General features: G+C 37.3%; 1 protein-coding gene across 9 annotated transcripts in view; it reads left to right on the forward strand.

Annotated features, from left to right (window-relative positions):
* Positions 1–207: 207 nt before the first annotated feature.
* The window catches only part of HNRNPC (heterogeneous nuclear ribonucleoprotein C), a 47011-nt gene continuing 20039 nt past the window's right edge, over positions 208–27179 (forward strand). For 2 of the 9 annotated variants that reach the window (XM_067741333.1, XM_067741350.1), the window contains exons 1-3: positions 209–366; positions 5343–5368; positions 26145–26422. In XM_067741333.1, coding sequence (XP_067597434.1) covers positions 26182–26422 — 241 coding nt within the window. In that variant the 5' untranslated portion in view covers positions 209–366; positions 5343–5368; positions 26145–26181. Of the gene's footprint in view, positions 367–986; positions 1032–5342; positions 5369–5736; positions 6095–26144; positions 26423–27179 lie in introns of those variants that run through there. The other 7 variants (XM_067741285.1, XM_067741339.1, XM_067741297.1 and 4 more) reach the window with 6 other exon arrangements.

A 27179-nucleotide genomic window follows, 5' to 3' on the forward strand; every position in this document is an offset into this window, starting at 1 on the left:
TTTCTCAGGCGACAAATGACAGGAAAAATGACCAGTTACAAACTAGTTTCTGTCACGCATGTGGAAATTCGCTAGGTTAGTCTAACCCACTCCTAATTATGATTGGATAGAATTGTGAGGAGCTGTAAAACTGTCTAATTAGAAGCGGGAGCTAGAAAAGTCGCAGCCAATAGGAGGATTCCCAGGAGTGGGGCGGGGGTTAGGCCTTCGCCTCGGCGGCAGAGGAGACGCGGGGGCCATTTTGTGAAGAGGCGAAGGCTGAGCTGTTGCGGCAGCGTTGCGGACCTCGAGCAGCAGTTGGCTTCTCGGCGTAGAACTCGGGAGTGGGAGATTCAGAATCGAATCTCTTCTCCCTTCCCCCTCCTGGTGAGTGGAGGGGGCGGAAGCTGGGGAGGCGCTGGGTTTCTCGGGGAACGCGAGGGGGTGTGGGAGAGAAGACGAGGGAACCCTTCCCTCGGTAGAGTACGTAGGCCCCCGTTTATTTTATTTGCTTTGGGGGATTAGGTCTTACGCGCGCGAGAGTTTTTTAGGCCTCAGCCCTTGCGTAGATTTTTAACCTAGTGTCCTCTAGGCCACAATCGGCAGGAAAAATGTCCGTTTTCTTTTTCGGTCTCCTGCGTTAACGGATGCTGTCCTTTCATTTTCTATGAGAGGACGAAAGGGACGATCGAGATGCTCATTAATGTAGTTCAAGTTAATGTAGTGTCGATGCCTCCTGTTAAATTTAAATATTGAGCGGGGGGTGGGGAAGCGTTATCAAGCAGATATTTATTGTACCGCAAGCTTCTAAATTCTGGAGGACACCTCACGGTTTAAGAATAGTAAATATTATAACAATAGATTTAATATTTTACTGATTTATTTTATTTTACTCCTTTCTGAAGAAATGATGGACCTCGAAATAGTTATTTTCAATTTTATTTTTTTAAATTGTAATCTCATTTACGTATTAACATTAATAATTAAAGGTGGCTTTTTATCTGCAGGTTACAAATCACTTGAAATATATAAGTTAGTGGAACTTGCTTGAGGTGGGTATTACTATCTTTCTCAGACAGGAACCGAGGCGTGAGTGTTGATTGCCAGGGTCATATTAAATCAGTAGCAGAACTAGTAAGGAATTTGGCCACCAGCTTAAGTCAAGTGGCTTTACCTATTGGAATAGTAGGTATTAAAATTACTATATTTGAATCTTTGCAAGAACCTAATTACAACAACACTAGCGGTAACTGGAAATTCCTAAATTATCTTGGGAAAATGTTAAATTACGAGAATTGCGTTTATTATTAATGTAACGTCCTAAGATGATAAAGTTTGACTTTCAGGATATTTTGGCATTAATTTTCCAGACCATCCCAACTTAGGCAAAAATGCATAACTATATGCTTTTTTTAAGCAAGTATTAACAGTGCTTACTACTTACTAGGTCCTGAAACTTTACCAAAGTTTTTTGCCAAGTTTGTAGAAATTACGTAGGTTTATAGTGGTATCACAATCACTTCTCCAAGAAATGGCTTTTTTTAATCCTTGTCTAAGATTTAGTTGGTTTTATTTTTCATAATATGTTACTGTCACAAAAAGTAATATTATTAAGTACAGTTTAAACCAATACTGTGGGGTAAATTCACGCCGTAGGGAACGTTTTTGATAGAAACTAAAAGTACTCTTATTCTACATAGCTATGCATTTGTTGACCCCTCACCATGTAGATATTGTAATAGGGATCAAAAGCATTGTCTTTAAAAAAAAAAAAAAAGCCTAAGTATATTATTACATGGACTTAAAACTAAAGTTAAGTGCAGAACTGTTAGAAGTGAGATAAGGGCAGTGACTGGTTAATTTAGGAAACCATACACCTAATAGATATATTGTTGGCAAATAACGAGAAATGTAAGAAATTAGTATTTAAGAACAACTATTGATGGGAATTGAAATTAACTGAAGGGCACTTCTCTTGCCTTGAGATGTTAGAAATATGGATTCCTTAGGATCAGCATGTACCAAGGTAACACTTCCTTTGATTTAATATTCCTCTGGAATGATTTGGCCGCAAAATTAATACCTGAAACAATTCTAGATTTGATTTCAAATAGATAGGCATTAGTAACATTTACATGTTCGTTGGAGAGAGGAAGGATTTAAGAAGGTTGAGTAAGTTACAGATCTTCTGACCTTTTTGTGTTTCCCATGCTTATGCCTCGGGAGTGCCTGGTGGTGGTTTGCTGTTCCTTTGTAAACACACCGTATTATTTGTGATTAGGTCTCTAGAGTGTTTCACATAGCGTTGGACCTTGTTTTGGATGGAATTGCTGTTAGAAACAAGCAAGGAATAAACTCCAAAACAGCTAGTAATTCTAATCTTAAAGATTGATTATATTAACTGGTGGATGTGTGAGATTTAAGTGGTGAATGTGACGGTTGAAAGAACCTTGGCCTAGGAGTTAAGAGAACTGGATTTTTCCCACCCTGTTCATTATTACCTGACAGGCAAATCAGTTAAACTTTCTGGAATGCAGTTTTATACTTATAAGGGGGCTTATGCATCTTACCTGTTCTAATTTCTGCTTTCTGTAACTCAAGTCATTTGTTGCCAGAAGGCTAAAAAGTGTACAGAAACAGTTTTATTATTGACAGTAGTTTTTGTATATTAGTTATTACTGGTAACTGCCTTAACAGTATCTGTCTTCAAGTAATTTTATTAGTTGTTATCTTTGAGGAGCATTATGTGGTCATACTTAATATGTACTGATTCGTTCTCATTGGGATTAGGGAAGTTTAAGGTTTTGTACATAATAGATTTACTAGAGAACTGACTGGTGTGACAACTGCATGTGTTCTCTTAGATATTGGAAATCTGGGGTTTATAAAGGGGAAAAGGATTACTATAGGGTTTTATAGTATAATATAGCATTTACTATGATATGTTATAATGTTCTCGTATTTATTTTATATCGATCTTAACTAGAGGATAGAGATTCCTTATTAAACTCTACACAGTAGTTCTTAAACATGAGCAGACATTAGAATCAACCAGGGGGCTGGTTAAAACAGATTGCTGGGCTCTCCACCACCACTTTCTAATTAAGTAAGCCTGGGGTAGGCCCTGCTAATTTGCATTTCTAATAAGTGCCACGTGATGCTGGTTGGCAGCCCTTACTTTGAGAATACCCCTTTAGAAGAAGGATCCAAATCTCCCAGGGATTTGACAAAGTATAAACTAGGTATACTGCTAATTGCAAAGATTACAGTTAGGTGCTAAAGTTAGTTGGTCATTTTTATGAGTGGTAGCTCATCAACTTAACATCTTGGGAGGCAGCTTCTTGATTTTGAAAGATGTAAATGTTTTCACATTAGCTGCTGCTTTTTTTTTTTTTTTTTTTCTTTCTTTCTTTTGCGGTACGCGGGCCTCTCACTGTTGTGGCCTCTCCCGTTGCGGAGCGCAGGCTCAGCGGCCATGGCTCACGGGCCCAGCCGCTCCGTGTCATGTGGGATCCTCCCGGACCGGGGCTCAAACCCGTGTCCCCTGCATTGGCAGGCGGACTCTCAACCACTGCGCCACCAGGGAAGCCCAGTTGCTGCTTTTTAAGCTTATGTCTTGTAACACTGTTGCAAAGGATTTGTTTGTAGATGAGCCACGGTTACATAACATATCTTGAAATTTTTGAGTACCAGGTTCAGGCTGTGACTCCAAAGACGAAAATTGAATGTTTCACTATAACTGAACATCCCTAACAGTTACTCAGAGGAGGTAACATTCAAATAGTGTACGTTTTCTATGTACATTTAGTTTAACATTTTGTACAATTTAACACATCAGTCTAAGCATAAAAGTAACTTACATGTCGTACCTAAACTGGTCTGCTACTACTTAAAAATTTACAGTTATAATTTTAGAGTTACAGTACCTGTTGCTGTCATCATTCATACGTAATTGACTCAAGCAACACTTTCTAAAAGCGCAGCTTAAAATTTTTTAGTTTACTGACATTTGAAAAGGAGAATAAAATCTCATGATTGGATATTGAAACGCAAGTATGATCATTCTTACCTGCTCAAAGACCTGCAATCTAATTGCAAATCTTGTAGCTGATGAAACACCCAGTCTGTCGTGGTATTATGTATCAGATTCGTAGAATTCCTATCTTGGAATTAGCTGTATGTTCTAGTTTATAAACAGTGGGACCACAGAAATAAATTCTTTAAGGACCATGATTTACTTTTCATCTGTTTTATGACATTAAATATTCAGTAGCCATAATAATCTTCTTTCCTTCATTTGATTTTTTTTTCATTCTGTTATTGAGAGTGTTAATGTGCTCCTTATTTAAATCATCTTTCCCCCTGATAGGTTCTGTCAGGTCTTTTGGTTTGACCACTCACTGGTTCTGAAACTAGATGTCATTTCTAGTATGTATCTTCAGGGTAGACCATTCCCCTTCAATTTGTATCATAGTAAAAGCTACATGGACTTAAAACCCACTAATCTGCTTCATAATCTTGATGTTTGACATTTGCTCACTTCTTCATCTCTGCTGACATGGTTTTTCTATATTTTCTTTGCCCAAACTGCTGATTATCAAATTGAATGTTGGAATGTGGACCTTTTTTTGAGACCCTTAAGGGAATACAGGTGCATATTTAGTCAACTTTAGGCACCTGCTGACATTGAAGAATTGTGAGGACAGTCACTGGTAGAGGCGATGATTCTATAGAAGCTGTCCCCATCCCAGTGGGATGTACGCTTTACCAAAATGTGTTAGATGCAATGGACAGATGTTTCTGTCTTGGGGGTTTAGGGCACAACATTTCTGAGGAACTCTGACTCAATCTGTCCCTTCTCCTTTCACAGGGCAGCAAGGCGAACCCCATCCCTACTCACTGGAGCTCAGCTTTGATTTTTAACCTCCCTTCCCCACCCTTCCAGAACACACACATTCCCATTCCAAAACTGATTTTATAAAGACATTTTAAACATAATGATGCAACTTGGTGTGCACTACAGCAGATTTACAGGTGTTTTTTTTTTAATTGTTTCCAAAAACGGGACTTGGATTTAAGATGTAATTTTTAAATTTCTATTTCTATTTTTTCTGCAGCAGTTGGGTAGGAGGAGGAGGAGCCTTTTAGCCTCTCATACACTGACCTCTCAACTTCCTCGTGTATTTTTAAGTTTGTTTGATGATGTGGAAAGGGCTTTGCTTGTCTGCTACTGAGAACTTTACCCTTGCGGTTTTTGTGGAAACTGCTTTTGGAAAGAGAAAAGAAATGAACTTTATTGACTTGACATTTTTGCACCTCCCGTTTTTCTAATCTGGGCTATTTTTATTTTTGTTTTTTTACAGTGAGATTTTTTTGATCTTCAGCTACAGTAAGTTATTCCATTTTTGTTTTTACATTTTTCCTGACTTTCCGCTGATTTCCTTTTTATTGTTGTTACTAGTTACTATTATTATTTATTATTATACTTAATGATGGTGATGATGATGATGATAATGACACTGATGATTTTTAACCGGATTAAAATCGAGTTTTTCTGAATGTTCATAAGAATTTCTCCGGCCTCCTGATTGACTTTGGAGTTTTGCATCTTGGGAGAGAAAGTGAAGGCATTAGCATTTTTAAGTGGATTGATCACATAAACCTTTTCTCTCCCAACCCCCCCCTCCCCCCCTCCCCACCCTCATCCCCTTCCCCACGCTCGAAAGAATTTTACTGGCTGTTAAGTCTGTGACCTTATTTTTCCTGATCTTTAACTTAACTGTTTTAGAGCATCTCTGGACGTCGTCTGTATTTTTAATTTTTTTATTTTTGTTTTTTTTATTTTTAATCTTTCATTTGTTAAATTTTTAAACTGTGCTGCAATAAAATGTGTGTGGTACTACTTAACACCTAAGTTGGTGATGGCATTTTCCCAGAAAGCCATCTCCCTCCTGTTTCCCTTGAAATCCCATCCTGCTTTTCCTGTACACTACCCCTCACAAACCACAAGCTGCAGCAACATGGATGCCCAGCCTGGAGCAGCAGCAGCCAGGATGACCTGGAGCCAGGGGGGCCTTCGGAACAGATGCACACCCTTCCTGGGTGATGGTAAGAGGTGTGAGGTCCACTTGGTTTCCTTGGAAAGACTAGGAAATACACTGGTTTAAGTTTAGTTGATGTGGTGTAGGTGATAACTTCTACCTGGAAATGTTTGGGTTAAGGCTTTTGTGCGTATCTCAAGAGATGTTCCTAAGGGAGACCACTTCAGGGTTTTGTAAACTAATGGAATTATGAGCGTCAAACTGGGGCTTGCTGAGAGTATTTCATATATGGAAAGAGCAGCTGAAGTTCGCATATACTTTAGAATGAAGACGACTTGTTTTAATGATTAGCAACAAGACAGACATATTAGGTGGTACCTTTTCTTAGATAATTGCAAATCAGAAAAATTTTCTGTCATTTAGAGTAATCTTCCTTGGGTCTGTGACAACAATTTTGGATTGTATTCTGTTTAGACTGTTTTTTATCATTAAAAGTTAACATGAATCAGACCACAAGAAGCATGCTGTGATACTGAAATGCTATCTCACTTGGAAGGTTTTTTTAAAAATAAAAAGATAAATAGACTTTTTAACCTCAGAAAGCAGGAAAATCTGTATAATCTCTGTGTCCAAATCTGGAAAGATCTGGGAGTGACCTCTTTTTCAGTGATGACTTGTGGCCCAGCTAGGTATTGGGGAATCCACTGTGTTCCCAAGGGTAATAAGAAAGAATGAATCTGGTCTATTCACAAGAAAAATGCAGAGATTAATAAGGATGTGGATAGCCAAGGAGTTGAGAATATTAGCAACCTGTAGTATTTTACTGACAACAGTGGAGTATTTTGATAACTCACTTTAGAGTTGCTTTAATAGATTTTGAGCTGGGATGGGGCAGGGAGGAAAAGTAGAGTGATTTTTAAAGGTATATTTAGTTCTGTGGGTACTAGGGTAAATCACATTCTTGACTCCTTCCCTTGCTCATTCTGAGAGAGTAAAATCTAAAGTGAACACTGAAGGCAACCTCAAAGAAAAACAATGGGAAAAAGTTAAGTAAAACGTCCTGAGGTTATCTGGAAGAGGAATGGAAAATTTTCTTTTATAGGTCCAAGCTTTACTGATACCCTCTTTGGTATGAAAGCTGTTTCTACCTCTGTGTTTCTGTTACTGTCATTGTGTGGCTGTTGTTCACTATAGGTTCAGCTTAATTTATTTCTTAATTTTACAAATCCATTATTTTATGGGTCATGTTCTTCTGGTTTTGGGGATGCAAAAAGGTATAATAGTTCTTCAGGGACTCATAGCCTTGTGAGGGAGACAGATGGATGAGATAATGTCACCATGTGATAGAGGTGGGCACAGGCTAGAGCCATGCAAAGGTGGGTACCTAATTGACTTTTTTAAGAGGTCAGGAAATGCTTTTAAGAGAAAGGGAGCTGAACTGAATCTTAGAGAGGTAAGGCCAGATTATAAAAGTTTTAATACCATGCTAAGAAGTTTGTATTTTATCCAGAAACCAGTGGTGAACTATTGAAAGATTCTAAACTGGGGAGTGACATCAGATTTTCATTTTTAGAAATGTCATCTGATAGCAGTGTGGAAATGGCATAGAGGAGAATAAGATTGGAGTAGGTGATAAATAAGGAAGATACTAAAATAGGAAGAATAATGACCTGGCCTGGCCAAAAGCAATGGTATTGGGATTAGAAGGGGGTAAATTTAGGAGGATTTGGTGGTGGCTGTGATAGGAAGAGTGAGGGATTTGGCATGACTCCCAGGTTTCAAGTTAGAGATGTTTGTTCATTAAACATTTGAGTACTTATTCTGAAAATCACCATTAGACTTGGGCACATACAGATGAGCAAAACATACTGTCTCCTGCCCTCTTGAATATTATTATAGACCATTGAGGGAAGAAATAAAGTGAATAGCACTTTCACAGTTTAGATCCTTGAAGGAAAAGAACAGAGTGAGATGATATTTAAGGGAACCAAATTTAGAATATGGAGGTGGGAGGGTGCTGCTAGCGAAGAGACCTTAAAGGAACTGATGTTGAAATTGAGGTCTGGAAGTAGATTATCTTACCTGAAAGCACAGGTATTGGGGGGGAAGTCTTGGCCTCAGAGCAAGAAATACTACTGGAGAATAGTCACCAAGAATGCATAGAGTAGCAGATGAAGTTGGAAAAGTAGGCAAGTATCAAGCATAATGTACAGGTCCTTAAAAGGTCCATGTTTAAGATCTAGATTGTCTTGGGCACAACAGGAATCTGTTGAAGGACTTTGGAGAGATCTGATTACTTTCTTGGAATTTCCTTCAGGCTGTTGTGTGGGGAATGTTAGTAATGAGGACTAAGTGCTAATAGGACTAAATAGGTTAGAAGACCTGTTATAGTAGGCCACTATCTGTTCACCTCTTGAAGAAAGTAGTAATCGCAGGCCTGAGGGCACTTGCCCTGGTTTTTCCCAGATGCGTGTATTAATGAGCAAATGTAATGAGTTTGAAGAGGATAGAGTTAGGCTTTAGGAAGTTACTAGTTATTTCTGCAACACCCCTGTTGGGTCAGACTTGACATAATAGCTTTCCTGTTTGAAAGGAAAAATGAAGTAGAAAAACTTGAATTTCTTCCTTTTGGAAGTAATAATCTGGACACTTTACCATGTGTCCACCACTGTAAAAGTTCTTGTGTTAACTTAATCATCATTGTAACCTTATGTAAATATTATTGTCTTTCACGTTTTGGAGATGAGACTGTTGAAGCACAGAATTTAAATAATTTGCCCAAAGTTAGACACACTTAATAGATGGTGAGGCTTGGATTCAACCCAGGCAGTTAAGCCTGCAGATTTCAACTCTTAGTCATACTAGATGGACTGTGCTTTACTTGACATGTGAAGTATTCTAGGAAAACAAATCTTTAATTTGGTTAAAGTGCCAAAAAAGAAAAAATAAACTGCTCTGGATTTCTATTTTTGGCAAGTTTTAAGCTAAATGTCATTGTTAAATATTTTGTTGTTCAATTCACAACAGTTTAAATAGCATGAAATATCCAAGGTAATTGTTTAGGTAGATATAGCTTTGTAGTATAATTTTATGGACTCTTTGGATGTGACAGCATTCTTTAGGGAAGTAAACATGTTTAAAAGTGAGTTTCAGTTGGGAGAAAAAATAAATAATTGTATTATTTATGGTTTTAAAAAATATGTAACCCAGAGGGATGTTACTAAATCCAGTGGTTCTTTTTCAGTCCTTAATCAATTACATTTGACCTGTTGGTGTGATTTAACCAGTCGAGCCACTTTCTTCCTTAAAACATTTTTTAACTTAACTTCCAGGTTTTTATTTTCTTTCTGGCTATTCCTTCTCCCACTCAGCTGGAGTGCTCTGTGGTTCAGCTCTTCCACTTTTCTATTCACACTTCCTGGGTCATTTAATCAGTTCCATGATTTTATATACTATCTGTAAACTGATGATTCCCATGCATATATCACCATCCCGGACTTCTCTTTTGAATGACATACTGTCATCTGTCCAGTTACCTACCTGACAACTCCCTTGAATGTTAAGTATATCAATTTAAAAGTATGAAACTGGGCTCCTGCTGTTCTTCCCTCAAACCAGTTTCTTCTGCAGTGTTGCCCATTTCAGTTAATGAAACTCCAGTTTTCATGTCAGTTAGGATGGTTAGCCATCCTTGACTTTTTTTCCTCTCATACCTCACCTTTGGCATTGTAGAAAATGCTGTCATCTCTGCCTTTAAAATATAACAGGAATTCTCCACCCATTCTGCTATGGCCTGATCCAATTTCAAGCCATCATTTGTCTTGCGCATTATTGCAATAGGTTTATGTTTCTTTTGCCCCTCTACACCAATGTGTAACTAGATTGATCCCATTGAAATGTAATGCTTGAAAAATGTATTGCTTGAGTAGTTTCCTTCTTGAAATTCACTTAATAGCTGGCTATTTCAGTGTTGAAGTCAAAATTTCACTGTGATTTACAAGGTGCCCTACCTGATCTGTTGTGCCCCTCCTCCCTTGTTAATGGTATACTACTCTGCTGCAGCCACACTGGCCTCCTTACTGAGACTTGAACATAATAGATGTTCCCACCTCAAAGCCTTTCCTTGGAATTTTCTTCCCCTAGACATTGAGACGGTTGGGTTCCTCAGTTCGTTTAGGTTCTTACTCAAAAGCCACTGCCTCAGTGCTGTTTTCTCTCACTTAGCCTTCTAAATACTCTTTAGCTCTTTTCATCAACTCTCATGTTATAGAAGTTTATTTTCTACTACGTAAAGATACAGAGAAATATTTGGAAAGTTAGACGCGAAACAACATTGATTGATTACTTCTGGACAAGGGCGAGGGATTTAGGAGGGTTAGAAAACTTTTGCTTTGTGTGCTCAAGGGCTTAATGAGCAACACAGCATTATTTTGCTTCTAATTAAACTTAAAACTCCTTGTTGTAGGGATACATCAACTCTTCGGATTTTGTGTCTGGGTATAAATAGCATAACTATGGCCTGTGTAGTAGTTTAGTAAGCAGTTTTTATAGTTAAGTTGTAAAAACGGCCTTAAAATAGGTTTGGCTGTGATGGAATGAATGAGTCATGTTAGCATTTGAGGGCATAGGCTGCTGTGTTGTCTGTGATGGAGCTGTAATCAAAATTTGGAAGAACTTTATCACTTTTTAAAAATTTATTCTCCAGTGGGAATGCCTCGCTATCTTTAAGAGGTAGCCATAGCAGATTAAAGGACATCTGAGTTTTTCTTCCTACCTAATCTGATTCCAATTTCACCAGTCTGAAATATTCTTCCTGCTTCTTATTTAGATTAACCTACAGCTTTTGAGTTGATTTCAGAACTAATATAACTCCCTGAAGTTCACTGAACCAGTCTTAGGCTTTTCTAACTAGTCTGGAATGACATTTAGGAATAGTTTAGTAGAATACATGTTAAATGAATATCTTCCCTTAGCCTTCTAATTAAAATTCTGTATTCTGAAAATGATGTAACCATTCATAGTGTGCTATAATTCCTTATATTAATCCTTTATATAGTCATCTTCACCTAAGTGGTTTTGTGATAACTTTAAAAAACTTTATGGCTAAAATTGAGGTAGCGAAGTGCTTTCTAAAGAAAAATTTTCCCTTGTCCTTGAAATTTTGTTGGCTTCTTATGTTGGAATTACAGTTATTTGTGCTGTTTAAGATATAGTTTTACTGAAATTAAAGAGGAAGACTAATCAAATGACTTAAGATTGATGTGGATTTTTAAGAGAAGATACCCCCATCTTTATTTTAGGTTTAATCCGAATTAAGCAGTACATGCTCACATAACCTTTAGAAAATGTAATGCAGACCCCTCAAAAAAGACATACTTAACCATCCAAAATAAAAGGTTTTGATGTCTCCTTTTAGACTTTTTTTGCATATGTAGGCGTTTGAAAAGTAATGTCCTACATATGGCACGTACATTTAAGTAATAATTTTTTTCTTCAACACAAACATAACATAAAATGTTATTAGATAACAGCTCTCCTAAAAATTTTCATGACTACGTAGTATTACATTGCATACTTGTACAATATTTTACTTAACCAGTACTCTATTGTTGGGCCCTTAGGTTTTCCCCCAATTTTCCCTTTTACAAACAGTTTTTATAAACAGTTGAACAGTCTTACAACTAAGATTTTGTTAATACCCTTAGTTATTTTCTTAGAATTATGCCCCAGAAGTACAATTATTCAAGAGCATGAATGTTTTAAAAACTTTCAATCTAGGTTGCTCTCCAGGAAGGTGAAAACAGTTTATCTACTTATTGGCAATGTAAGTGACCACTAATAATTAACTTCTAGTTTTGTGAATTACTTGAATCTTTTGCTTGTGTTTCAGGGTTTGACCCTGAAATTTAAGTGTTCTTGGTGTTTGATAAGTATAAATTGAAGAGTAAGAATATTTATCGAGGTGCTACCAGGTTGATTATATTTCTGTGTATACTTTGAGATTCACGTGTAATTCTTTTTCTCAGATATGTATATATGTGTATATATGCATATATTCAGTGCTATCTTAATTTTATTGTGAAAAAAATTCAAACATGCAAAAAAGAATAGTATAATCAGTCTCCATGAACTTGTCCAGCTTTAGCAATTCTTGGGTGATGTTGTTTCATCTATACCTGCATCCAGTCCCTTCCCCTCCTGTGGTTTTGAAGTAAATAAATATTTGATATATTTCATCTTAGCTATTTCAGTGTCTCTTTAAAGATAAGGGCTTTAAAAATAACCAGTCATTATCACACAAAAACATGTAATAGATATTTTAAGAAGGCATTCTCCAGTTGTGTTTTATTTCTGTGGGAATGGTAATGTGGATGATTGTTTTTTGCTTACATGTTATGTTTTGCTTAGTTCTTCCTAGAATTTGGGAAGTTCTGTTTATTAGAGATAAGTGTAAAAAAATTTTTTGAATGAGAATCTTGGTATGATTATCCTCGTGTGATAAAATTGAGTTTTCAGGATAGCAAAAGATGGGATTCCACTATATTTCATATACATTTTACTATTAAATTCTGAAACTAGGAATAATTCTAAATTTTAGCTGCTTGGATCTGAGTGATGGAGAATGATATAGTAACTTTAAGTCGGGTTTCCTTATTAAAATTTATTTTCTTATAAAAAATTATTTTGCTGTACTCGTGAAGTCTTTTGTTTGCAGTTCAGAAATCTATGACAACAAAGATTTTTCATCAGTTTGACAGACTCATTTGATGACAAAACCTGACTTCAATTGACATGAGATTATAATCTGTTACATTGAGTGACTATGCATATGTATTAATGCAGAAATATTAATGTATTTTATTTGATAGCTGAATGCTTGCCCAGATCCCACTGGGTGTTACATAGCAAAACCACGGTATTATCTTTGTAAAACCTGAAAAATCTTGATTTTTTTCCGAACGTGTTTCCTGGGGAGACTTTTAAAAGTGTATTTGTTATAACTCAATGCTCAGTTTGAGTTTACTGATAAAACTGAAGCTTTCTACAAGATAATAAAGAAATGAAGTCTTATGAATAAATATTGTTGACCCTTGCTATTCAGAATATGGTCTGTGCTACAGCAACAGCATATCATCATCATCATCATCATCATCATCATCGTCTGGAAGCTTCTTAGAAATACAGAATTTCATGCCCTATCCTTTCACTCCTTTTTATTGCTTGCTTGGGAGTTGGAAATTTCGGTAAAGTTTCTGGCAAGAGTGTTTATGATGTTTGGGGAGCAGAGTTGAGGGTCATAGAGTAGCCATGTTTTACATAAATTTGAAATAATGCAGTATTTAAAATGACCATTATATATACAAAATTTGAATAATGACTCTTCCTAAATTACAAATAGAATCAAAAATCAAGTAATTTCCAACAGGCAGGCTGGATAAATGGTAATGCCACTTAAGCAAGTAAAACAGAATAATGAATTTCTATTTTTCACTTAGATTGCCATGTTTGCTTTTTCTTTCAGTGTTTTTTACTGAAAACAGTCAAGATTTATTGACCTTATTGAAGTAATTTTGAAATGTTAATCTTAATTCTTTTCCTATGAAAAGCATTCTCTTACATATTCCTAATGCTTGTTTGATACTCGTAGATTCAGGAAATTCTTTTTCAAATGGCTTAAAATGTTCCCAGAGTGAATAGATGTTTGTTGATGGGGAGTTTTACTGTATAGAAGCTGCCCTAGTTAAGAGTATGTTGGGTTCTAAAATGCTGTCTTCCCCCCCCCCACCTCTTAAGTGTGATGTAACACTCAGAATAGAGGTGACTTAACATTTAATGATGGGGAAGGGGTTAAGTTAGGAGTATGAGATTAACAGATAGAAACTACTATACATAAAATAAAACAAGGATTTACTGTATAGCACAGGGAATTATACCCAGTATCTATGTCTGTTAGGACTGCCAATGAATGAGAGACCCCAAATTATGGAATGCAATATCCAGTGAAAGTTTTGTTGTCCTAGAGATGCCCATTTCCTTGATTTTATATAGTTCTGAATTGCTCTTGAGGAAGGGAAGCACACAACTTTCTAACTTCTGTTACGGGGTTTATAGAAAAGCTTTGCTGACTTTCGGCCAAGCCATATATTGTAGTCATTAAATTCCAGGGTGGATGAAGCTGTCTTTACAGAATGAAAGAATTATGAAACTAATACGGTATTAAAGACTGAAAAAAAGAGTATTTTAAAACCTCACAATCTTGCCACATCCTGAGATGTCTAACACTTCAGTGTATAATCTTCTAGATAACTTGTATATTGTGTATGCTCCTTAACATCTTAAACATCTCTTGGTGTCAATAAGTTATTTTCAAATGTTGCTGCTTGTATCCAGTTAGACTGATGTACTGAAGTTCATTTAGTCAGTTTCTTAGTATTATGAACCTGTTTTCTCATTTTTCACTGTTAACATGTCCACATCCTTGATTCCTTCAGATGAGTTCTCAGAGTGAGATTACTGAGTCAAAAGAACGTGCACAGGTTTTGTTTTGGGGGTATTTTGTTTTGTTTTTAAAGAACATGCACAATTTTAAGGTTTTTGATAAAATAGTCCATTTGTTTTCTGAAAATATGGTTACCAGTTCATACTGTCAGAAATAATGTATGGAAGTGATCATTTCAATTTAAAATGTTTTTACTTGTTTGATAGGTAGAATGTTTGGTTTAATTTTTGTCTCCTTTATGGTGATACTGATTTTTTTTGCTAATCTCCATAGACCTTTAGAATTATTTGTTAATCATCTTTTGTGTCCTTCTGTCATTGTCCCATTTTTTGTTGGTATGTACCAATAATAGTAAATGATGTGGTAGTAGGAGCAGCTGCTGCAGCTATGCTTGCTGTGTGCCAGGCACTATGTTCATTGTTTTCTATACCTTACTTCACTTACACCTCATTCATACCTATCCTGTGAGACAGGTACTATCAACAGTACTCATTTTATGATAGAAGAATCTGGTGTTTGAAGGGGTTGGCTTTCCAGAGGGAAATGCACACCAGAAGTGGTTGAGTTTGAAATTGAAACAGGTCTGACTCCAAAGCCTCTGAGCTATTAACCATTAGGATGTGTTTATTTTTATATTTTTATATTCAGTATTAAGAACTTGAATTGTGGACAAATATGTATTGCATACATTTCATCAGTTTTTTGCTTTTTATTTATGGTATATTTTAGTACGGGGATTTTTTTGTATTATGTTATTTAGGAAGTTCTCATCTCAAGGTTAGTCATTACTTTAAACATAGTTTGGTCACGGTGGGTGTGGCATGACTGTGGGAACAGGTATCTTTGTATCTACCTTTTCAGTTAAAAAATTTTTTTTAAAAAATAGGTGTATCTAAACATTTACAATTTAAGTTATTAACTTGGGTCCTGTTCAGCAGTAAACCAGGGTGGAGCTTTTCAGTGTACAGACATATGCAGAAGGATTTCTCAGTTGAGATTGATCTTACTAATTATCACTGTTTCAAAACTAATATATAGCATGAAGAAAAATTTTCACTGTTGAAGGAAAATTGTGTTGCCCTTACTGAACTTTCTAAAAGGATGGGTGAGGCTGCTTACAGTATGTTGAACAAATCAGTGAAGGGTATATAATTGGGAGAGATTGTTAGTATTTTACACAACAAAATCAAAATTTGAAATTTTCTTCAGGCTGGAACCCCAGGGATTGTGAACTAGATACAAGAGGATTAAATAGTATCTGAAATGCAAAGCCGTGCACTTAACAGTGAATTCTGCATGTGTTGACAATGCCAAAGTTAGCAGACGTGGTAGCATCTGCATCTGTGTTCCACTCTTGCAAGAGCAACCAAACTTGGACTGCTGTGTTCAGAGGGACATTGACAGGTTAAGTTGTATTGGTTATAATGCACCATTTATTTTTATGGAAGATAGGATAGGGAACAGTTTGCATGCAAAGATGTTTTCAGTCAAATAAAAAATAATTCGAGGGGACTTCCCTGGTGGCACAGTGGTTAGGAATCTGCCTGCCAATGCATGGGACATGGGTTCGAGCCCTGGTCTGGGAACATCCCACATGCCGCGGAGCAACTAAGCCCGTGAGCCATAACTACCGAGCCTGCGCTCTAGAGCCCACGAGCCACAACTACTGAGCCCGTGTGCCACAACTACTGAAGCCCCCATGCCTTGAAGCCCACGTGCCTAGAGCCCGTGCTCTGCAACAAGAGAAGCCACAGCAGTGAGAAGCCCGCGCACCACAATGAAGAGTAGCCCCTGCTCACAGCAACTAGAGAAAGCCCGCGCGCAGCACGCAGCCAAAAAAAAAAAAAAAAATTATTCGATTGCTAATGAATGGGCGTTAAAGAGAAGAGCTAAGGGAGGAAATTAGTTAAGAGCCAATTAAATTTTAGAATTGAGTGTCTTCAGGTTGTGAATTCGGTGACTTTAGTGGCAGTTCATGAAGTTTGGTAATTGGTGAGTAAGGAGGTTGCAAGGGAATTTTAACATCCTCTGAAGAATTTGGTGGCATTGAACTACATGATTTAGTTTTTTCATCATTGAGGTTCTGGGAATATTTTCTTAAAGACTTCATTTTTAAAATTTTCTGTTGCATTACTTATACTTTGATAGGAACAATCCTTTTTTATTATAAAATGCTTATTAAAGAAAACTTGGAAACATGGAGAGAAGGAAAATATTTACTTACAGCAGTAGTGCTCAAAGATAACCACTTTCAGTATTTTGATGTTTTGATCCTTTCTCATATCTCATTAGCTACAGATGTACCTGTACCCCTGTATATGTGGTTTTTTCTTTAAGACTTATTTTTTTTTAAAGTGTGGACCATTTTTAAAGTCTTTATTGAATTTGTTACAACATTGCTTCTGTTTTATGTTTTGGTTTTTTGGCCACGAGGCACGTGGGATCTAGCTCCCTGACCTGGGATTGAACCTGCACCCTCTTAACCACTGGGACCGCCAGGGAAGTCCCTCCCTATATATGTTTTATATTTTTATAATATATTTTTACCAACATGGAATCATTATATCGTTTCAGAACCTTTATATTGTAAACATTTTCCACTTAGTTTTCTCCAATTTTTTTGTTAAGTGGCTGGGGGTTTTTTGTTTGTTTTTTTTGTTTTTTGTCACAAGGATTTACAAAACTTAAAGATGGTCAAAGTTTCTTTTTCAGTTCCAGAATAGGATAACCTGAAATTTATTTAACATTGTCAGTTGCTTAATACAAATTTGTTGACCTACCCATTGCTTGGCACTTAGGTTTAATTAAGAATTTTCAAATGAACTTACAGAAACGTGTACTGGTTTTACTTAGTTATAGCAGTGGAAGTGCCAGTTTCTTCCTCCACTCCACCGGATGATCATCCTTATATTAGCAAATCTGACAGAAAAAATATTTTCTGGGAACTTGCTCAAGAGTGTGTGACATGGTATATATCATTTTAACATTTGCTATAATAGGGTCTTTTTAAAAAACTTGAACAGGTAATATGTACTTTTGTAAAATACACCGTCCTTGTGTTTCAGCCCTCCTGTTCTTGTTTCTGGTAGCAACTGTCTAAATTACCATGTTTGCTCTCTGTATGTTTTTTTCCCTCCTGAATGATATTAAAGTTACAAGCGTGATACTTCACATGGGAACTTCAATTTCATGGCTGTATCGCCTAAGAATAAAGATCTATACTATCAAAGCAATGAAAATAAACATTAGTTCAATATTATCTCGTATACAGTCCACATTAAAATTCTCGTTTTTACAAAAAAAGTCTTTTCCCCACAACATTGCTTTCTTAATCTAGAAATGGCCTCCTGCTCTTTTTTTGGAGGAGTCCCAACCAGGTGTGTTGTATAGTGTCCACAATCTTGAAATTGCCTGATTGTTTCCCTGTTGTATAGGTTCAAGTCAAATATTTTACCAAGAATATTGCATAGGGGAATGTATGTTTCTTATTTTGTGGAATCAGGAAGCATATGATGTCAGATTACTTGGTTTAAGTGGTGACCCATGTTTCTATAGTAAAGGTACGTTTATTTCCTCTTTTAATCAGTGAGTAGTCTGTTGGATAGTACTTTGAAACCGTGTAAACCCTGTTTCCCTCCCACCAAGCTTTCGCCCAGTGCTTTGGCATACATTGACTGTTGTCTGAATCAATTCTTATCTTGATATAATCTACACCAATCTAACAGTTTAAGTGGTCTAAGTCTTTTTCAGTATGCTTTTCTTAAAACAGTTTTTCATGTTTATGGTTTATTATTTTATTCCTGCCCTTATTTTTTTCGGTTACTCATACTTTTTTGGGGACTGTTGAGTTTTTTGTCTTATATAGGTTTTGACAGTTGCATATGTAATTTTTACATTTAGATCTTGATCTGTTAATGTTTTTGTGTATAGAATGAGATTGGTCCCCAATTTTTGTTTTTAGATGGCTGTGAGGCACCATTTATTAATTTATTTATTTTTCACTTATATTTATAATGTTTTTTTAAATTTATTTTTTTATTGAAGTATAGTTGATTTAGTGTTATATTAGTTTCAGGTATACAGTTAAGTGATTTAGTTATACATATACGTGTGTGTGTGTGTATATACACACACACACACTCAGGTACCATTTATTGAATTCTGCATTTCCCCCTAATTTTTATCTTGAATATTCTTAGTTTCAATTCTTAGACCATAGCATTTAGCATAGTTTATCTAAAATGGCCAACTTTGGTGTTCTTGTGGCCTGAAAATACCACCATGTACTGTTTTTAGTAGCCTCTGTGTGATAGTCTTTACCTTGAGATCATGTCTATGTTTTGATGAATAATTATAGCTTTGGGGGTGGAGCAAATTATAGTCCCTTGGTATCTGAGGGGGATTGGTTCTAGGACCCTGACAGATACCAAAATCTGGGGATGCTCAAGTCCCTTATATAAAATGGTGTAATGTTGCATATAACCTATACACAATCTCATATACTTTAAATCATTTCTAGATTACTTACAATACTAAATATAATACTATAATTACCTATAATACCATGATGTAATGTAAATAGTTAGAAATACAATGTAAATGATGTGCAGCAAATTCAAGTTTTGCGTTTTGGAACTTTCTAGAATTTTTTTCCCCTAAATATTTTTGATCCATGATTGGTTGGGATCTACAGATGCAGAATCTGCCGATACAGAGGGCCCACTGTACACTGGCCAACTTTTTTTTGTTGTTGTTGTTGGTACGCGGGCCTCTCACCGCTGCGGCCTCTCCCATTGCGGGGCACAGGCTCCGGACGCGCAGGCTCAGCGGCCATGGCTCACGGGCCCAGCCGCTCCGTGGCACGTGGGATCCTCCCGGACCGGGGCACGAACCCCCGTCCCCTGCAGCGGCAGGCGGACTCTCAACCACTGCGCCACCAGGGAAGCCCCTGAACTGGCCAACTTTTTGCAGACATATGGGCAGTTTATTGTTGCGCTCTGAAGAGGCCAGAGGGAAATAGTTGATGAATGCAGTAAAGACACATAGGAAGCAGAGAACAGGGTTGGAGTGGGGAAGGGAGTAACAGGAAAGTAGTGTGGAACAGGGACAAGGGTCCTTAAGGGGTAAAATAGGAGCTTAAGAGTGTTAAAGGAAAATAATTTAGACCAGGAGATGCTGCTCTAAGTAGGCAGAGATATTTATTTATAGTATCCAAAAGGTACTGAGAAATGCTTGATAAGAAATTGTGGAAAACTGTGAGATAGGAAGTCTTTGGACTTGATTGCCATCATCTTAAAAATTTGCCAACTCATTGCTGCCATCTGGTGACACTTTCTCTTTAAAAGGTTTCAAAGAAAGATGGGAAATAGCGTATTAGGCATATGGCAGTTGCATCTAATTTAAATTGAATGTAGAGGCTATTTTAGGTTTTAAGGGATAGTGATAAAATTCTAAGGTGGGGTTTTGAATTTCCTAGTCCGAGGTAAGTTATTTCCCTTGTTTTCTAGTTAGTATATCTGACATTTGATAAGCTGTATTGATGCCATCTTTAAATTTCTTTTTTTCTGGTCCAGCGGATAATGTGATATGAGTAAGTATAATGTGAGTAGCCTGTTGAATAGGGCAAATTGGTAGAGGACTGACTGAAAAACTCAGTAGAAATATCTTGTGGCTGATTTACTTTCTGTTGTGTGTTTCCCCCCGCCTCCATCCTCCCTGGAAATATGCCTACATATGATACTGAACACAGTCTGAATGAGTGGCACTGCTTTGTCAAGTATTTATCGTCCATCCCCTTTCCACTAAAGTTGGAGTTCCAGTGCCCAGTACATAAAGACAAGGGAGTTGAAAGCTTGATTCCAATTATGAATTGATTCTTGCCCAGCTCCCAGCAAATTCCAGGACCTTCATAACCTACATTTCCGGACCATTTGAAACTTAACGTCTCATGATAGTCAGCACAATCTGCCTTTCCCACCTTGTCATATTTCTTCCCAGCAGAATTTACTTGCTCTTTAATGTGAACTTAAGAGAAATGGAGTAATTGTTATAAACATTTCCCAGATTTTAAACTGGATTGACAATCCAAGCTAGGTTTGCCTCTTAAGAGGGCAGAGAGCACAGTAGCTCAGGTTCAGAATGAACAGTTGGAAATAGAATTGACAGGTTTGCTTGCATTCCAATTAGATGTAAGATTTTGTGTTTTCTGTTTTAGGATATGACTGGGATGGTAGAAGTGGGAATAGAAATACATTTCTATAATTCTTGTCCTTCACACTGCCACTAAAATCTCTTGTTGCTTTTATTGCTTCAACATGAAACATGGTTAAATGGACACACAGATCCTTTGGTGTAATAAAGCAATAAAAGTAACTCAGCATTCCTGGTTTTGACTTTTACTCACCAGTCTTAGTGATCCTTTGATGATAAAAATTGTGGAAGTAAGAACCTGGGATGACAACAAAAATATTATGCAAACACACATGTGCATGCATCCATGAGCTGGAGGTTTGAGTACTGCCACCCAATAGCCTCTAGGAAAATACTCAGTCTTTTTCTGTTGTCTGTGCTATGGTGGAATTCTGCTTTTCTGGTAACCAGATCCACTTGATCTCTGCTACTGAATTAAACAGGACGCAGAGTATCCAGGGGACCATAATCATTTCAAAAATCTTTCCCCCTTTGGTTTTACTCTTTGAAACCAATTTTAGGAAAGAAACTGATTCTGTATATTTTTTATTCTATGTACTTTTATTTACTTAACTCTTCTGTAGTATTCAGTATTGAGTTTTTAAAAGAATGAATTTATCTTAATGATTTTGCTGAGAAAACTTTTGCAGGGTGTGACCAGAATACTCAGAAATTGCTGAGTGTTTATGATGTGCCAGAAACATCTGATTTTCAAAAAGTGGAAGAAGTTGTGATTTATAAACTCTGGATCCGTGAACTAGACATTCTTCACGGAGACAGTAGAATAGGTTGTTAAAGTTAAAACTAATTCATGTGAATTAACGTTACTTCATTATGTAACAGTGTTAAGACTGTTAGTGTACATTAGTACGTGGATGTTCTCAAAACATTTGAAAGTTTTTAAAAAATAAATGTTTAAAGAACCTGAATTGTTGTTACTAATGTGACGGGCCCTTTTTTATTTCTCTCAAATGCATTTCCTGATTAGGAGTTAGGTGCTTGACTTTTAAAATGTTTTCCTAATTTCCTGATTAGGAGTTAGGTGCTTGACTTTTTTAAAATGTTTTTTGTTTTGTTTAAAAACAAAACAAAAAACTTACATGTTCATTGTAGAAAATTTGGGTAATATAAAAAACTATGCAGGTGGTAACAGTTGATTAACCACAAGAGTACCCATGGAACAATATTTTTAAATACTTCTGCCCTGTGTTTCCTAAGCACACAATTATTATGTGGGTAGGTATATATGCCTCCTGTTAAGTATTGTACAATTATATATACTGCTTTCTAACGTAAACATTTTATCGTAATTTTTCGTGTCATTTAAAGTAATCTGTGAATTTTCTAAAGACTGCAATTGCTGGTAATTAGAATACTGAGTTTAAAATCTTTTAGAAAAATGCATGTAGAATGTTGGCTTGGCCAAAAAGTTCATTCAGGTTTTTCCATACCATCGTATGAAAAAACGGAATGAACTTTTTGGCCAACCCAGTGCAAGCTAATGCTACAGCTCTGTATAAAGTAAAAAGCAAAAACTGACCCCTTTCTCTGCAACTTGCTTTTACACTTAAAATCTGATATAGTTCTTTAAGACTATATACCCTCTGGGTCTGAGTTTTAACCCAGTCAGAACAGTTTCTCCCATTTCTTCCTTCACTGATACTATCTAGGAGGAATTGACCTGTCTTATGAGGGTGACTCCAAAGTGTAAACTTCTGTGACCCATGAGGCAGCTTCAGATACACTATTCCATTTCTGTTAAGTCTTTAAAAAGAAAAAGAAAAAAGCTTAATGAGTTACATAAAGCAAAAACCCTGCAGTTTCTACTTAAGTTGAGAAAAATTGCCAGCAAGGTTTACACTTTAGAATGATTCTGTGACAGTCCAGAAGTAAATGGAATAAAATATTTAAGGAAATAAAATGTTATTCAGTGATTTTTATACCCAGTGAAACTGACAAATATAAAGGACACAGGCAAACTGTTACTAAGATGCAAGAACTGATAAACTATTTTCCAAGTTCTTTCTAAGTAATATATTAGAATCTTGAGGGACCGTAATGCCTAGAGAGATCTGGTAGAATTTTAGCATTACTAACCACAAAAAGATAATGCCACCTATATATAATCTTACAGAAGTGTTACACATGAGTCTGATCAATCAAGCCTTTGGTCCCAGCCTCCAATTTCTGATAATACAAAGGACAGAAGTATATGTGGAATTATACTGAGGGTATGAAATTCTGGAAAAAACTGCAGGACAAATGCCCGGGATTCTTCAACAGATAAATTTTAAGTTAAAGGGGGACTTATAAATAAGAGCCTTAAAAGACACATCACGGCTTCCCTGGTGGTGGCGCAGTGGTTGAGAGTCCGCCTGCCGATGCAGGGGACACGGGTTCGTGCCCTGGTCCGGGAAGATCCCACATGCTGCGGAGTGGCTAGGCCCGTGAGCCATGGCGGCTGAGCTTGCGCGTCTGGAGCCTGTGCTCTGCAACAGGAGAGGCCACAACAGTGAGAGAGAGGCCCGTGTACCACACACACACAAAAAAAACACGCCAAACTTGTTTTAATGGGTAAGACTATACTATGCAGGGATATACATTTAGGTAATAGAACTATTTTAAAAGGAGGAAAGTGATTTTACTGTAAAGTTAGGAGTTTTAGGGAGACGAAAGGGATTGAGAAAGGAATGGTGCATATGGGGTTTCTGAGTTGGTATTGAGATTTTATAGAGACTTCAGCTGCTCTAGCACCTTCAGACCGTTAAGCTGCAGTACCGTGTACTCACCCACTATTGGAGCAGGCAAAATTCTCCCTGTTGGAACTGCTTTTCCTGACATTGATTCCCTTTTCCTTTCCAATAAATACTACCTGGGTGTTTTGGTATTCTTCAATTTCTGGGTCTTTTAGGCTCGCCGTTGCTTCTCTTTGCTTCTCCCACAGTGATAGATACCATGTGTGTGTTAGCTGTTGGCTTGCCCTCAGCAGCGTGCATTTTGGAGTTTTGGTTGGGATGGATGCTTTGACACAAAGTTCTGTTGTAAATGCTGTCCATGCTTTACCCATGGTTGTTACTCTCTTTAAAACCCAGGGAGGGGGCTTCCCTGGTGGCGCAGTGGTTAAGAATCCGCCTGCCAATGCAGGGGACACAGGTTCAAGCCCTGGTCTGGGAAGATCCCACGTGCTGCGGAGCAGCGAAGCCCATGCGCCACAACTACTGAGGCTGCGCTCTAGAGCCCACGTGCCGTAACTCCTGAAGCCCGTGTGCCTAGAGCCCGTGCTCCGCAACAAGAGAAGCCACTGCAGTGAGAAGCCCACACACCACAACGAAGAGTAGCCCCTGCTCGCCGCAGCTAGAGGAAGCCGCGCGCAGCAGTGAAGACCCAACGGAGCGAAGTATAAATAAAATTTTTTTTAAAAAGGGAGATTTTACGTGTAATTGCTATTGGTATATTTATTGTTTGTGAAAAACATTTGCTGAAAACTGGCTTAAGTCCCCACTTAGTAGCAAACCTTAAGAGCCAAGCAGAAGTATTTGAAACCAGTTAGGCCTTTTAGTAGGTTTCTGTTTTGAGTCCTCTTGGTGTTCTAAGACTTTCTGGTGCTCCCACTTAAGTTGAAAGGCTGTTGGTGATTCTCACTAGCCACTGTGAGGTAAATTTTTACTGCTTAGTCAAAAAATTAACTTTATAAAGGTGTAATTTAGAAGGCAAAGTAAAGACAGGCTGTTTCTTGAATTTCAGAAAGAATAGGCGCTTTACAGCTTTAAAATCAGTATGCTTATGAAATGACTAGGTATTTTAAGGGTCAGAATGGTGGTGGTCATGTATAAATATTATACTGTATTTTTTTTACATGTATGTATATATAAAACATTTTTACATAATCCACGAAAACTAGTTTGTTACGATTATCTTGAGGATTGGAAAGTTAAGAGATACTAGACACTGGTATCTTTTGTTTAATATGTTGTCGGAACCTTTCAAAGGGATGAATGGGAAATAATCTTAAGAATGTTACACTAAATCTAAGGCGGATCCATCTTAAACTCTTTAACTTTGGTGTGGGAAGGAGCAGTAGACTGATACAAAAGCTAAAGAATGTCAAAACATCTGCACTTTAAAATGATATCATGAGTCTCCATGTAATTACAGGATTGTGCCTCTACAACATACATAAAGATCATTTTTGTTTTGAAACGGTCTGAGGAAAGTTGTATCCTCTTCCTTGGTTCTCCTGGTTCTTTTTTTTTTTTTAATTTATTTAATTTATTTAATTTTGGCTGCGTTGGGTCTTTGTTGCTGCGCGTGGGCTTTCCCTAGTTGCGGCGAGCGGGGGGCTACTCTTCGTTGTGGTGCGTGGGCTTCTCATTGCAGTGGTTTCTCTTGCTGTGGAGCATGGACTCTAGGCGCACGGGCTTCAGTAGTCGCAACACGCAGGCTCAGTAGTTGTGGCTCACGGGCTCTAGAGTGCAGGCTCAGTAGTTGTGGCACATGGGCTTAGTTGCTCCATGGCATGTGGGATCTTCCCAGACCAGGGATCCAACCCATGTCCGCTGCATTGGTAGGCGGATTCTCAACCACTGCGCTACCAGGGAAGCCCGTCTCCTGGGTTCTTTTTTGATTCACACAGTGTTCTACCTGGTAGTTTTATCATCATCACCATCCAGCATTATTAAATGTCCCAGCTATATTTTGTATTATATTTTCACATAAAAACTAAAGAATCATTACATTTTGTAAAAAAGATGGTATTGATAATCTATGGCATACTATAAATCAGTTGAAGTACCTGGAAATAGATTATTTCCAGAGTGAATCAATTGGTTCCATTTATTGGTTTTGTATAATAAAGTGAATTACACTTGAAGGGTAGTGTGTTAGGTCCACATTCATCTAGCTGAAGAAGGGTTTGCGGGCAGAATTTGGAGTTCTGTGTATCCGCGGGAATGAGTGAGACTCATTTTAGTAAAAACAGTGTGCAAGAAGGTGGAGTTATTGATGATAGATGGCAAGAAATAGTTAGGTTAGCATGACTGGGAAGGTGAAAAACAAGAAGTCAGTGGTAGAGAGCTTAGGGGGTTCTAATTTCCTTGAGGACTTTAAAACAGGGAGGTCACTTGGAATTAATAATGCCCAAGAAGATTGTGTTGCCAATAATCTGTGAAGAGGACTCCCCCCCCGCCACAAGGGATAATCTAGCAGGAATATACTACAGAAGAGGAGATTGAATTTCTATAAGGATTTATTCAGGGGGCTCTAGTCTCTGAATAGTAATATACTTGCTGCTATGAGATCCTTTTCAGTTGACTGAAAGTGGTTCAAAATAAGGTAGTAGGTAGTCACAGTGGTTCAAAATAAGAGTAGAACAGGTTTTTATCAAGGATTGTTTTGTTTTTAACATCTTTTCACCTGAATGCCGTTTTTTCTCTCAGTTTTTCAGCTTTGTGAAGCACCTTACCATCAAAGACAATGGCCAGCAATGTTACCAACAAGACGGATCCTCGCTCCATGAACTCCCGTGTATTCATTGGGAATCTCAATACTCTTGTGGTCAAGAAATCTGATGTGGAGGCAATCTTCTCGAAATATGGCAAAATCGTGGGTTGCTCTGTTCATAAGGGTTTTGCCTTCGTTCAGTATGTTAATGAGAGAAATGCCCGGGCTGCTGTGGCAGGAGAAGATGGCAGAATGATTGCTGGCCAGGTTTTAGGTAAGGTCTGGGTTGAATTAATTTTTCATTGATTATATTGATTATATCATTGATTATATAATTCAGATCTGAGAGTTTTTCTGTTCATGTCTTCTCTTTGTCTCCCTCTTCATAAACTTAACAGTCTGAGGTGTTCTGGATGTTATGACTGACATTAGCCTAATAAAAATGTTGGGTTTATAGGTTTCATAGGCTAAAGAGGATTATACTTATTAGGCCGTTTTGTGATAGTAGAGACTGGATAACTCTTAGTTGGCAGTCTTGAGTAAGGTAGGGGAGATAGGAGTGATATTTCATAAGGTACTATTGCTGCTTTAAATGGCTGTGTCTTACTGCACAGTCGACTGGGTGAAGACAGTATAGCTTAGTCATGTATTCTAGAGTTAGATTGCTGGGCTGTATGTTGGGGCCTCACAACTATGTGTTGGGCAGTCTGTCTAGTTTGGCTGAGCCTTTAATATTCTCATTTGTTAAAATGAAGGTAATAGGACCTCAGTTTATTATCTGTTCTTACCTGAGTAATAATACTTCGGGGTTGTCAAGAGAAATTAGATAAATTGAGAGGATTAATTGAGATGTTTCACGAGAAGCTTCTAGTTCAGTATGTTACACTCAATAAAAGGTTGTTTTAGATATTGGTTTCTCCCAGTAGGGTTCTCTGTGATCTAGCATGTTCAGATTTTGAGAAATGAGATCTGATCTCTGTTGATAAACAGTTTATATTCTAAACTTTAGATCGTATTACATATGTTCAGTT

Source organism: Pseudorca crassidens, chromosome 1 (genome assembly GCF_039906515.1).
Source record: "Pseudorca crassidens isolate mPseCra1 chromosome 1, mPseCra1.hap1, whole genome shotgun sequence".
Taxonomy (NCBI): Eukaryota; Metazoa; Chordata; class Mammalia; order Artiodactyla; family Delphinidae; genus Pseudorca; species Pseudorca crassidens.